This window comes from Oryx dammah, unplaced genomic scaffold (assembly GCF_014754425.2).
Source record: "Oryx dammah isolate SB20612 unplaced genomic scaffold, SCBI_Odam_1.1 HiC_scaffold_15, whole genome shotgun sequence".
Lineage (NCBI taxonomy): Eukaryota > Metazoa > Chordata > Mammalia > Artiodactyla > Bovidae > Oryx > Oryx dammah.
This window is the reverse complement of record NW_024070199.1, coordinates 40,211,232-40,224,635: the sequence shown is the minus strand read 5'-3', so window position 1 is coordinate 40,224,635 and position 13,404 is coordinate 40,211,232. Positions and strand designations below refer to the sequence as shown.

Genomic DNA, 13,404 nt, shown 5'->3' with positions numbered 1-13,404 from the left:
GCTTCTCCACTTAACAAGCAGCTCAATCTGCTCTGTAATCCTCTTTTTCTGAATCATCTTGTCTACTATTAATTTCTAAATACATTTGGAACAAGTTTAATACCTCAAAAAATATAGGTTTTTTAAAACTGTAATTCCTCTACCAGTTATTATACCAAGTAACTGCAAAAAACACTAGTGCTTTTAAGACTAATAATTTTACTATCTAGAAGCATACTAGGTTTCTACCATTACATAAACATTCTATTATAAATATTTTTTATAATTCTATTTTCTTTTATACCTCTTACAATGATTGGTTGTAAGTATTGAATATTTAGCAATTAATACAACAATAGTAAATGGGATTTTTTAAAATATGAATTTATTTATTTTAATTGGAGGTTAATTACTTTACAGTATTGTATTGGTTTTGCCATACATCAATGTTTTTATCATATTGTTTGTTTTATTTATTCTTCAAATTTTGTTAATATTTAGGAAAGACACCAATTTTTTCTTCCTTTTAACAGTTCATTCCTGGAATCCCTTAACACTGTGTCACTTTCATGAAAGTATCTTCCTGCTTTGTTTTTCTTGAGCTTTTTTCCCTAGGACAAATACAAATAAACCAGTAATCAAACACTAACAATAAAAAGACATGGAAGAAGCCTATATGCCCTACATGTTTATTTTTTTAGAATAAGCTAATCTTTTGTCCACCAGCTTGGGTGAAAATTGTGACCTCATCCCTGAGAGTTGGAGTGAATCTTGTGAAGAAAAAGACCAAACTCCCAGAGCAAATTTTGGGAAGGCAGCTTCGATAGTTTCTACTTTTACTTTTGGAAACCATTGCATCGGTCAAAAGTTTTTGGAAAAGGCAAATGGAACACAGAAAGTCATAGAATCCTTTCCCAGTCATCACTTTAAAATCCCAATATTTACTACTCTTCTCTCTTTTTGTAACATTTCATTTCCAGGGAAAGTCAGATGGTCCGAATCTCACAGGCAACACAATAGGACTCTTTCCCCCGAGATACGTTGCTGCCTGTGGGAAGGGAGGGGCTTTTGTCTTCTTCTTGGTCTCCCTCAGGTCTTCAGTGACCTGGGCAGGTCACAGACCTGCTACAGACACCAACAGTCTCAGAGAGCTTACTGCCCTCACTGGGCTGAGGTCTGCCAGGGTCTGAGGGATGAGAAGCTGGTGTTTGGATCAGTGCCTGTTTGTGAAACACCTTCAAGGGTGTGTATGTCACACCAGGGAATCTGATTTTGGCTTCTTCACCACTAAACTTACTGGTGCATCCTCATGTTGGTCTGGGTGATCCAGGGAAGCCTGGGGGAGTCTGAGGTCACTGTGGGGAGGGATGAGACTGTAGCTAAACCAGAGGTGCGGATCACCTGGAAATAGCTTAGATCTTAGCTTGTGTGGGGGACAGTGTCTCAACTCACGTTTTGCCCTCCTCATCACAGACCCTGAGTGCACAGCTCCCCCAAGGGACACTTAGAGGGTTTACTCACTCATTTTCCACATCCTGGATGGAATCAGGCAGAGGCTTATTCCTGGTTTCAGGAAGGAGTGGGATAACAAGACCAGCGAGGATGGGTAAGACTCCGTAGATGATCCAGGGCAGGTGAGGGGAATACACCGTTAGGATCATCAAGAGGGGAGCCAGGGCTGCCCCAGTATTAGAAGCAATTCCCATGATTCCCACAGATGTTACCCTTGGGGTATAAACAATAATACAAGAAAGTCAAGTACAAATCTACAATATAATCTGTGATTTATTATTTTGCTTTGATTATGGGAGATAGCATAGCAGTAGAGAAGGCTGACAACATATGCTTGCTTTTGAAATTTTCTGTTAGTCATAAGCGATTTTTTAAAAATTCAAGTACATTAAGTGCATTAAAACACAGTTTGATCATTAAAATATACCATTACTCATGCCATCTATCCTTTGTGTGGTTCAGAAGACTATATAAGATGATGCATTTAAGGACATCACCCAGTGCCCAACAAAGTCTGCTTTAAATAAATTTGCTTATAAATTGCTGGTGTTTTGTAATTATAATTGATTGCTTTGATAACTAACCAATCTTCTCTTCTTCCTTCAATAAATGTCAGTTAACTCAGAAAGGTCTGTTTTGATCCTGAAAGAGTATCCATGAGATTTCAGTATACCTGAGAACAGTAGGAATTAGTTCACTTCCATGGCAAAAATTACTGGCAAATGTGGCAAAAGAAACTCCTGTTGCTAAAGCTGCCAAAGCCATACGCAGGGCCTGCATTTCTGGAGAGAGAAAGACCAGTGAGGCTCATGAAATCTGAGCTGAAGCAATTGCATTTCTGTAATTATAAATAAAAGATCTGAATGGAGGTGTTTGCAAGTATACATTGTAAAGAAGCTGCACAGGGGTCGAAAATGTGCAGTGTCTAATAGACTGAGAAATGTGACTTATCTACTTTTTATGACTCATGATGAATAAAAGGGTCTGGGTTATTTCATCAATTCTCCTTGAATGTCTGAGATTTGCAGAAGAGGAAAAAGAACGTGAGACCAGCAGATGTTCTCTGGCACTAATTCTGTTCTGTGTCTCCTCTACCCTTGAGGTAGAATGTAGAACTCTTGTTGGCAGTTTCTGAGGGGTATGATCATCACTTAAATCCTCATGAGTTTGAAACATTGGTGCATATGCAATATTTACAAGGGACTTATATTGCAGAAGAATATAATAAAAGGGCAGGGCTGCTATGTTAATGAACAATTTGAAGAGCAACTAGATTTAGAATAATGTTAGAAAATCAGGAGTAAGGACCTTCACAAGGGAAAGAATGCTAGCCTTCAGGAAACACTGAAGGCAAGGTTCAGTCAGTTTCCACCCAGTTACAGAAAATCTCACAAGGATATTGCAACACTGGAGTGACGTTGATTGTAAGGCAGCAAACTTGCTCTGCTGATACTGTTCAAGATGAAGAGAGGAGCAAGGCTAAAATCAGAGCTACCATATGACGCAGCAATCCCACTCCTGGGCATATATCCTGAGAAAACCATAATTCTAAAAGCACATCTACTCCAATTTGATTGCAGCACTGTTTACAATAGCTAGAACATAAAAGCAACCTAAATGTACATCAGCAGACAAATGAATGGATAAAGAAGAGGTGGTACATATATATAAGGGAATATTATTCAGCCATAAAAAGGAATGAAGTTGGACCCTTTGTAGTGATGTAGCTGATCCCAGAGTCTGTCATACAGAGTGAAGTTAGTCAGAAAGAGAAAAACAAGTACTGTATATTAATGCATATGTCTGGAATCTAGGATTAACATACATATACTACCAGGTGTAAAATAGCTAGCTAGTGAGAAGTTGCTGTATAGCACAGGAGACTCAGCTCAGTGCTCTGTGATGAGGTAGATGGGTGGGATGGGGGTGGGTAGGAGGGAGTTACAAAAGGGAGGGGATCTCTGTATACATATAGCTGACTCACTTTTTTTGTACAGCAGAAACTAACACATTATAAAACAATTATATTCCAATAATAATAATAATAAAAAGATGAGGAGTGGAACCTGCTAATCAAGTATCATGTAAAATATATAACTGCACACTGGGAGTCAGGTGGAGCACGGTGACCATCTGGGTTCCCCTGTTTATTACACATGATTGCTTAATTCAGTGAAATTGATTCTAAGAGGGGCCCTTAACTACAGTGACTTTTTCCTAATGGATATTTCTTCTCTGCCTGAAGATAAGAAATTTTTGTTTTCTTGAGGTCAAGACCACACCCCTAAACCGGAGTTGGAGACAGAATCATGGAATAAAATGTCATGGTTCACTGCATGAAGCAGGGCACTCAAAGCCGGTGCTCTGGGACAATCTGGAGGGATGGGGTAGAGAGAGAGGTGGAAGGGGGGGGGTTCAGAAATGGGGACACATGTATACCTGAGGCTGATTCATATCGATGTATAGCAAAAACCATCACAAAATTGTAAAGTAATTATCCTCCAATTAAGATAAATAAGTTAATTAAAAAAAAAAAAGAGAGAGAGAGCCTGACGAGAGGAAGGGAGAGTATTGTGTCCTTGCATGACATGCGGTTACAAGGTCTAGACCCTTCAGGTTGTTGTTGTTTAGTCGCTAAGTCGTGTCCAACTCTTTGAGATCTCATGGACAGTAGCTTGCCAGGCTCCATGGGGGTCTCCAGGCAAGAATACTGGAATAGGTTGCTGTTTCCTTCTCCTGGAGATCTTCCCAACCTAGGGACTGAACCCACGTCTCCTGCATTGCAAGGAGATATTTTACTGCTGAAGCACCAGCGAAGCTCCTAGACCCTTCATACTTACTATAAAAAGGCAGGACTTCCCTGGCCATCCAGTAGTTAAGACTCCGCACTTCCACTGCAGGGGGCCTGGGTTCATTCCCTGGTCAGGGAGCTAAGATCCCTGCATGCTGCACCACATGGCCAAAACCAAGCAAGCAAGCAAACACCCAAATGAAGCGTGACTAAGCAAAGCCAAGTGATCAAATGCTATCTTAGAGAAACTGCCAGTAATACATGGTACCCGTTTCCAGATACTTCTTGGACATTATATCAGAGCCAACCTTGACGCATCTTTGGCTCTTTTCCCAGCAACTTAATAGCAGAATATGTATTAAAACACCTGTGGCTTCCTAGGTGGCACCAGTGGTAAAGAACCTGCCTGTCAATGTGTGAGAGGCAGGAAACGCAGATTCAAACCCTGAATCAGGAAGACCTCCTAGAGGAGGGCGCTGCAACCCACTCCAGTATTCTTGCCTAGAGAATCCCATGGACAGAGGATCCTAGCGGGCCACAGTCCATAGGGTCACAAAGAGTCAGACAAGACTGAAGTGACTTAGCATGGATATGTACATGTACTAAAACTCCAGATTGGTTTGGGGAAATTGTTAGAACCCAATCTCCATCTTCTTCTTGCTTGAAATAGGTGTGACCAGTACAATTCATGAGAAATGAGGGCGGGGAAGACATTTTCTTGCTTGAATATTTGGCCTTTTCTTACCTTCAGACACACAAGTGATGGTTAGAGTGGAGACTGCCAGCAGAAATATGAAAAGCATCTGGGTTATTCGACGGCCCAGGTGATTCAGTGCCAAAAGAGCGGCGTAATTGGCTGGGATGGTGACCATGCCAAAGAGAATCTGGAACAAGAAAATATTGCTCCCCAAGTGCTGAAGGTGGAGAGTCAGGCCAAAATGGGTCAGCACGTTTGCAAATCTGTGGTGAACAAAGGTGAAAGACACATAAGTTTAGACTATAGGCCCTACCAATTGCAGTAATATTGGCCCAGAGAGGCAGTGGTTGGTGATAAACTCCTAAGGAATGGTCTATTTTGTGAAATATTTTCTTGCAAGACTATCACTTTAAAATTATCATAAAATGATTGCATGATGATGGAGGTCATAAATATTATTACACTTTCGGGGAGACAGTTTTGCTGTAGAGGAGATATGATGGAGCCTTCTAGAATTTTAGCTTTTTTTCTATACCTTGATCTGGGTGATGGCTATCTATATATGGAATTATTCATTGAATAGCATCTATTTGTTCATTTTACTATTTGTAGTTTTACTTTAATTAAAATTAGAACAAGTGAGGAAACTTATAGCCAATCATGTGCCATGATTGACATTCTCAGCATCTGTAGTGATGAGCCTGGTAGGGTGTATGACAAACAGAATTCTTCATTGTATAATTACTTCTGTGCTTGCCTTTTCATAACCTTTTCACTTTCATCAAACATAGCAACCATATTCTTAACTTCCTCATACTTTGTCTCAAATCTGTCCCCCTAGCATATTATAGATGTTGAAATAACAAATACAATCACATCTCCACTATTTTAACATCTCTCGTGCACGGTGTGAAGCCCACCTCACAAAGGACAGGAGGCAGATCCTTTTACGCAGGTTGGGTGTGCGGAACAAGTCAAACACAGAAGGCTTGGTCTGTGCTGCCTCCAGCTCCTCCTGCACGGCAGATCTCAGGACCTTCAACAAAACACATTGTTCAGTGGTTGCACAATTGTAGGCTTTGTGAGGTTCCCAACAGAGGACCAGGTAGATGACTTCCCTTTGTTTCTACTGGACAATATAGACACTGAATATGTAATGACAGGTGTACAGTGTTATGAATGGAGAATCATGGAGTTAAAGGGAAATTGTGCAGCGGCAGTGGCATTTCGGCATGAGACTCAATTTGCCTGCTGGGAATAAAAAGGGGTGTCAAGATTGTAGATTTAGGTCAGGAAGGCATTCAAGGAAGAGTTACTTGAATTTAGGTCCAAAGCTTCATTTTTATGAGAGGGGCCTGAAAGTCTGGAAGCTGAGCTTGGTTCTCAGTTGGCTGCTCTTGGTAGAAAAAACATTGTTTTCAGGAAGGAGACTAATTCTTGTGACAGCCTAACTTTGGTCTACGAGTCAGCCTCTTTAAGGGAAATCCTAGCATGTTGTGCCTTCATGAATGAAATGCCTGGCATTAAACCTAAGGACAAAATCAGAGGAGATCTTGGAGTAGTATATTTTATGCCCACACTTTATTACCTGGTGTTATACAATGCCTCTGCCATTTTCCAGGTATGTACCTTGAGAAGTTAATTGAATATCTTTTAGCCTCAGTGTCCTTGTCATTCAAAAGAAGAACAAGCAGATAAATAAATCAGAATCAGGATTAGGATATTAGGAGAATAAAAAATGATGCCTTTCTCACTGAAATTGGTAGTCACAAATGTGCATATCAGTTTACATCTAGTACAGCTGAGATCCTTATTAACTTATTAAGTAAAATTTTTTATTTATTAATTTTAATAGAAATACAATTGATTTACAATATCATGTTAGTTTTGGGCTTACAGCAAAGTGATCCATATATATATTATGCATATAATCATATGTATAAAAATTTTCAGGTTATTTTTATTATGGATTATTATAAAATACTTAATATTATTCCCTGTGTTATAAAGTGTACAGTAAACCCTTGCTGATTACCTATTTCATATATATTAGTGTTAGTGTTAGTTGCTCAGTTTGTGTCTGACTCTTTGAAACCCCATGGACTGTAGTCTACCAGGCTCCTCTGCTCATGGGATTCTCTAGGCAAGAATACTGGAGTGGGTTGTCACTCCCTTCTCCAGAAGATCTTCCCGACCCAGAGATCTAACCCGGATCTCCTGCATTGCAGGCAGATTTTTTACTGCCTGCGTCATCAGGGGAGCCCATATATAACAGTGTGTATTTATTAATTCTATGCTCATAATTTACACCCCCCACCTCACCTTTCCCCTTTGGTAACCATAAGTTTGTTTTCTATGTCTGTGAATCTGTTTTCTAAATAGATTCATTTGTATCATATATATATTTTTAAGAATTCGTGTATAAGTGATAAGTAATTTGTCTTTCTCCAAGTTACTTCATTTAGTAAGCTATTTTCAGGGTCCATACATGTTGCTACAAATGACAATATTTCATTTCTTATGGCCAATATTCCATTGCGTATATACCACATCTTTATTCATTCATAGGATGTAAGTGTATTAGTCACTAGTTGTGTCTGACTGTTTGCAATCCCATGGGCTGTAGCCCACCAGGCTCATCTATGGCATTTTCCAGGCAAGAATACTGGAGTGGGTAGCCATTCCCCTCTCCTGGGGATCTTCCCAATCCAGGGATCAAACCCAGGTCTCTTGCATTGCAGGTAGATTATTTACCATCTGAGCTACCAGGGACGCATTCATTGGATACCATTATCATTAACTATAGTCACCATGCTGTACATTAGGTTCCCAGACTTATATCTGAAGGTTTTTACATTTTGACCTATGTCTCCCCATTTCTCCTTTTCTCCAGCCCCTTGCAACCACTATTCTGTTCTGTGTTTCTAAGAAACTGTTCTTTTTTCAAGATTGCACATGTAAATAACATCATAAAATATTTCTCTTGCTTATTTCCCTTAGCATAATGCCCTCCAGGTTAATCCATATTGCTGCAAATGGGAAGATTTCCTTATATTTTTAAAAGTCAGAATAATATTCCATTGCATATGTCTGTGTCTCTCACACTTTCTTTACTCATTTAAATTTTGAAGGATGTCTAGACTATTTCTAAATTTTGTCTATTCTGAAAGCTGCTAAATTAATATGGATGTGCAGATTTCCCTTCAAGACAATGGTTTCATTTCCTTTGGCTATGCACCCAGAAGTAGAATTGCTGTGTCATATGGTAGTTCAGTTTTTAATTTTTTGAGAAACTACCATAGCATTTGCCACAATGGCTGTACCAATTTACATTCTCATCAACAATGTGTGTAAGGTTTTCCTTTTTCAACATCCTTGTGAACATTTGTTATCTTTTATCTTTTTGACAATAGGGGTGAGATAATACTTCATTGGGTTTTAGTTTGCATGTCCCTAAATTATGCTGAGAACCTTTTCACATACCTATTGGCCATTTGTTTCTTCTTTCGAAAAATGTCTATTCAGATCGTTTGCTCATTTAAAATGGAATTATTTTCTCTTTTGAGAAAATTAATAGTTTCTTTATATATTTTTAATATTAACCCTTAATCAGATATATGGTTTGAAAATTATTTTTTAAAATATAAATTTATTTCATTTGGAGGCTAATTACAATATTGTAGTGGTTTTGCCATACATTAATTTCTCCCAGGTTGTAAACTGCCTTTTCAATTCATTGTTTTCTCAGCCGTGCAGAGGCTCTTTAGTTTGATGCAGTCTTACCTTTTCATTTTTGCTTTTGTTGCTTATGCTTTTGATGTCTTATTCAAGAAACATTGCCAAGACTCATGTCAAGAAGCTCTTTTCCTGTTTCCACCACCCCTCCCCGCTAGAAGTTTTACGCTTTTCAGTTCAGTTCAGTACAGTCGTTCAGTTGTGTCCGACTCTTCGCGACTCCATGAACCGCAACACACCAGGCCTCCCTGTCCATCACCAACTCCTGGAGTCCACCCAAACCCATGTACATTGAGTCGGTGATGCCATCCAACCATCTCATCCTCTGTTGTCCACTTCTCCTCCCGCCTTCAATCTTTCCCAGCATCACAGTCTTTTCAAATGTGTCAGTTCTTCGCATCAAGTGGCCAAAGTCCGGGAGTTTCAGCTTCAACATCAGTCCTTCCATTAACATCCAGGACTGATCTCCTTTAGGATGGACTGGTTGGATCTCCTTGCAGTCCAAGGGACTCTCAAGAGTCTTCTCCAACACCACAGTTCAAAGGCAGCAATTCTTCAGCACTCAGCTTTCTTTATAGTCCAACTCTCACATCCATACATAACTATTGGAAAAACCATAGCCTTGACGAGACGGACCTTTGTTGACACAGTTATGTCTCTCCTTTTAAATACGCTGTCTAGGTTGGTCATAACTTTCCTTCCAAGGAGTAAGCGTCTTTTACTTTCATGGCTGCTGTCACCATCTGTAGTGATTTTGGAGCCCCAAAAAATAAAGTCTGACACTGTTTCCACTGTTTCTCCATCTGTTTGCCTTGAAGTGATTGGACTGGATGCCATGATTTTAGTTTTCTGAATGTTGAACTTTAACATTTTCACTTTCCTCTTTCACTTTTACCAAGAGGCCCTTTAGTTCTTCTTCACTTTCCACCATAAGGGTGATGTCATCTGCATACCTGAGGTTATTGATATTTCTCCCGGCAATCTTGATTCCAGCTTGTGCTTCCTCCAGCCCAGCGTTTCTCATGATGTACTCTGCACATAAGTTAAATAAGCAGGGTGACAATATACAGCCTTGATGTACTCCTTTTCCTATTTGGAACCAGTCTGTTATTCCATGTCCAGTTCTAACTGTTGCTTCCTGACCTGCATACAGGTTTCTCAAGAGGCAGGTCAGGTGCTCTGGTATTCCCATCTCTTTCAGAATTTTCCACAGTTTATTGTGATCCACACAGTCAAAGGCTTTGGCATAGTCAATAAAGCAGAAATAGATGTTTTTCTGGAACTCTCTTGCTTTTTCCATGATCCATTGGATGCTGGAAATTTGATCTTTGGTTCCTCTGCCTTTTCTAAAACCAGCTTGAACATCTGGAAGTTCACGGTTCACGTATTGCTGAAGCCTGGCTTGGAGAATTTTGAGCATTGCTTTATTAGCATGTGAGATGAGTGAAATTGTGTGGTAGTTTGAGCATTCTTTGGCATTGCCTTTCTTTGGGATTGGAGTGAAAACTGACCTTCTCCAGTCCTGTGGCCACTGCTGAGTTTTCCAAATTTGCTGGCATATTGAGTGCAGCACTTTCACAGCATCATCTTTCAGGATTTGAAATAGCTCAACTGGAATTTCATCACCTTCACTAGCTTTGTTTGTAGTGATGCTTCCTAAAGCCCGCTTGACTTCACATTCCAGGATGTCTGGCTCTAGGTGAGTGATCACACCATCGTGGTTATCTGGGTCGTGAAGCTCTTTTTTGTAGTTCTCCTGTGTATTCTTGCCACCTCTTCTTAATATCCTCTTCTTCTGTTAGGTCCCCACCACTTCTGTCCTTTATTGAGCCCATCTTTGCATGAAATGTTCCCTTGGTATCTCTAATTTATGCTTTTAGGATTTACCTTTAAGTCTTTAATTTATTTGAAGTTAATTTTTGTGAGTTGTGTAAGACTGGGACTCAGTTTCATTCTTTTGCATATGAATATCCAATTTCCCCAATACTATTTATTGGAGAGATTATTCTTTCTTCATTGTGTGTTCCCTTATTAAAATCTTGTTGAACATTTATGTATGGGTTTGTATCTGGGCTCTCTATCTGGTCTACCATCCTTTGTGCCTGTTTTTATGCCAGCACCATACTGTTTTGATTATTATAATTTTGTGATATAGTTTGAAATCAGGATGTGTGACACCTCCAGCTTTGTTCTTCTTTTTCAGGATTGCTTTGGCTATTCAGGGTCTTTTGTGGTACCACACAAGTTTTAGGATAGTTTTTTCTACTTCAAAGAGAAACGCATTTGAATTTTGATAGAGATTGCTTGGGGAGAGATTGTATATTACTTGGGATAGTATGAATCTTTCATAATATTAATTACTCCAATCCAATAATGGAATATCTTTCCATTTATTTGTATCTTCAGTTTCTTTCATTAATATTTTATAGTTTTCTGTATACAGAAAAAATTCACCTCCTTGCTTAAATTATTCCTAAGTATTTTATTGTTTTTTTACTATTGTAAATGGGTTTGCTTTCCTAATTTCTCTTTCATATAGTTGGTTGTTAGTGTATAGAAATATAATTAATTTTTAATATTGATTTTTTTATCCTTCAACTTTACTGAATTTGCTTATCAATTCTAACAGGCTTTTTATATGGAATTGTTAAGATTTTCTATTGTATAAACTTAATAAACAGAAACTTCAATTAAATAGAATCAAGAGATTAGAAGGGGGAGCTTCCATGTCTTGTGATAGTAGTAGAGCCCAACAGGAAGAAGAAAGACTCCTTTTCTTTCCTGGCAAGGACAAACCAATGAAGCTATGGACTCTCTGTTAACTATAAAAGATTTCCTAACTGATTTTCCTACCTATAAAGGTGTTTTCTTTCCCTTGCCATGCACAACTTGCATATGGCTCACCATGGTTGCAAGCCCTGAAATGCAATTCTCTATTGATCCTGAATAAACCCATCTTTACTGGAGAAATATCAAGCAGTCTGTTTCATGTCAACACTGTACATAAGATCATATCATTTGCAAGCAGAATTGATTTTATTTCTTCCTTTCTGACCTGGATGGCTTTATTTATTTATTTTTTGCCTAATTATTATGGTGAGGATTTCAAACTATGTTGAATAGAAATGATGAGTGTGGGCATCTTTGTCTTGTTCTTGATCTTAAAGAAAGGCTTTTAACTTTTCACCATTGAGTAGATGTTAGCTAGGGGTTTGTCCTATATGGCCTTTATCATATTTAGGTATATCGCCTCTATACCTGATTTTTTGAGAATTTATGTCATGAAAGGATATTTAATTCTGTGAAAACCTGATCCCAGAGAGCTGGACACAACAGTGACTGGGGTTCCTGGAGAAAGGTCTCACCACAGTGACAGTGCCAGCCTTGAAGAAGAAACACAGTATCTAGGACTCCAGGTATCTCTGACATCTGATCAGCATAGGTGAAGCCTATGTGAGTCCTCAGAAGCAAAGTCTGTAAAGAGGGTTGAGGCTTGCAGAAGTATCCTGCTCTCCATTTCCTCACAGGGTAAGATCCCTGCGCGGGGACTCCCCCTGTCACCAAGCTACTCTGGATTGGAGCACGGGGTAATGCAGCTAAAATGTTTCCTGCACTTCTTCTATGCAGATATCCTTTTGACTTTTGTGTTTCTGCCATTTTGTCCTTGCCAGTCAGACAGTTCAGTTGCTCAGTCGTGTCCGACTATTTTCGACCTCATGAATTGCAACATGTCAGGCCTCCCTGTCCATCACCAACTCCAGGAGATCACTTAAACTCATGTCCATTGAGTCGGTGATGCCATTCAACCATCTCATCCTCTGTTATCCCCTTTTCCTCCTGCCCCCAGTCCCTCTCAGCATCAGAGTCTTTTCCAATGAGTCAACTCTTCGCATGAGGTGGCCAAAGTATTGGAGTTTCAGCTTTAGCATCATTCCTTCCAAAGAACATCCAGGGCTGATCTCCTTTAGGGTGGACTGGTTCGATTTCCTTGCAGTCCAAGGGACTCTCCAGAGTCCTCTCCAGTACCACAGTTCAAAAGCTTCAATTCTTTGGTGCTCAGCTTTCTTCACAGTCCAACTCTCACATCCATACATGACCACAGGAAAACCCATAGCCTTGACTAGACAGACCTTTGTTGGCAAAGTAATGTCTCTGCTTTTGAATATGCTATCTAGGTTGGTCATAACTTTCCTTCCAAGGAGGAAGCGTCTTTTAATTTCATGGCTGCAGTCACCATCTACAGTGATTTTGGAGCCCCCACCACCACCACCAAAATAAAGGCAGCCACTGTTTCCACTGTTTCCCCATCTATTTCCCATGAAGTGATGGGACCGGATGCCATGATCTTCGTTTTCTGAATATTGAGCTTTAAGCCAACTTTTTCACTCTCTTCTTTCACTTTCATCAAGAGGTTCTTTAGTTCCTCTTCACTTTCTGCCGTAAGGATGGTGTCATCTGCATATCTGAGGTTATTGATATTTCTCCCAGCAATCTTGATTCCAGCTTGTGCTTCTTCCAGCCCAGCGTTTCTCATGATATACTCTGCATAGAAGTTAAATAAGCAGGGTGACAATATACAGCCTTGACGTACTCCTTTTCCTATTTGGAACCAGTTTGTTATTCCATGTCCAGTTCTAACTGTTGCTTCCTGACCTGCATACAGGTTTCTCAAGAGGCAGGTCAGGTGGTA

The 13,404-nt window shown here is 39.6% G+C and overlaps 1 protein-coding gene across 1 annotated transcript in view; it reads right to left on the bottom strand.

Annotated features, from left to right (window-relative positions):
- Window positions 1-496: 496 nt before the first annotated feature.
- The window catches only part of LOC120874606 (solute carrier family 22 member 9-like), a 39,848-nt gene continuing 26,940 nt past the window's right edge, over window positions 497-13,404 (bottom strand). The window contains exons 6-10 of the mRNA XM_040256088.1: window positions 5,900-6,015; window positions 5,028-5,242; window positions 2,165-2,273; window positions 1,501-1,704; window positions 497-590 (exon numbers count right to left, since the gene is read on the bottom strand). Coding sequence (XP_040112022.1) covers window positions 530-590; window positions 1,501-1,704; window positions 2,165-2,273; window positions 5,028-5,242; window positions 5,900-6,015 — 705 coding nt within the window. The 3' untranslated portion in view covers window positions 497-529. The remainder of the gene's footprint in view (window positions 591-1,500; window positions 1,705-2,164; window positions 2,274-5,027; window positions 5,243-5,899; window positions 6,016-13,404) is intronic.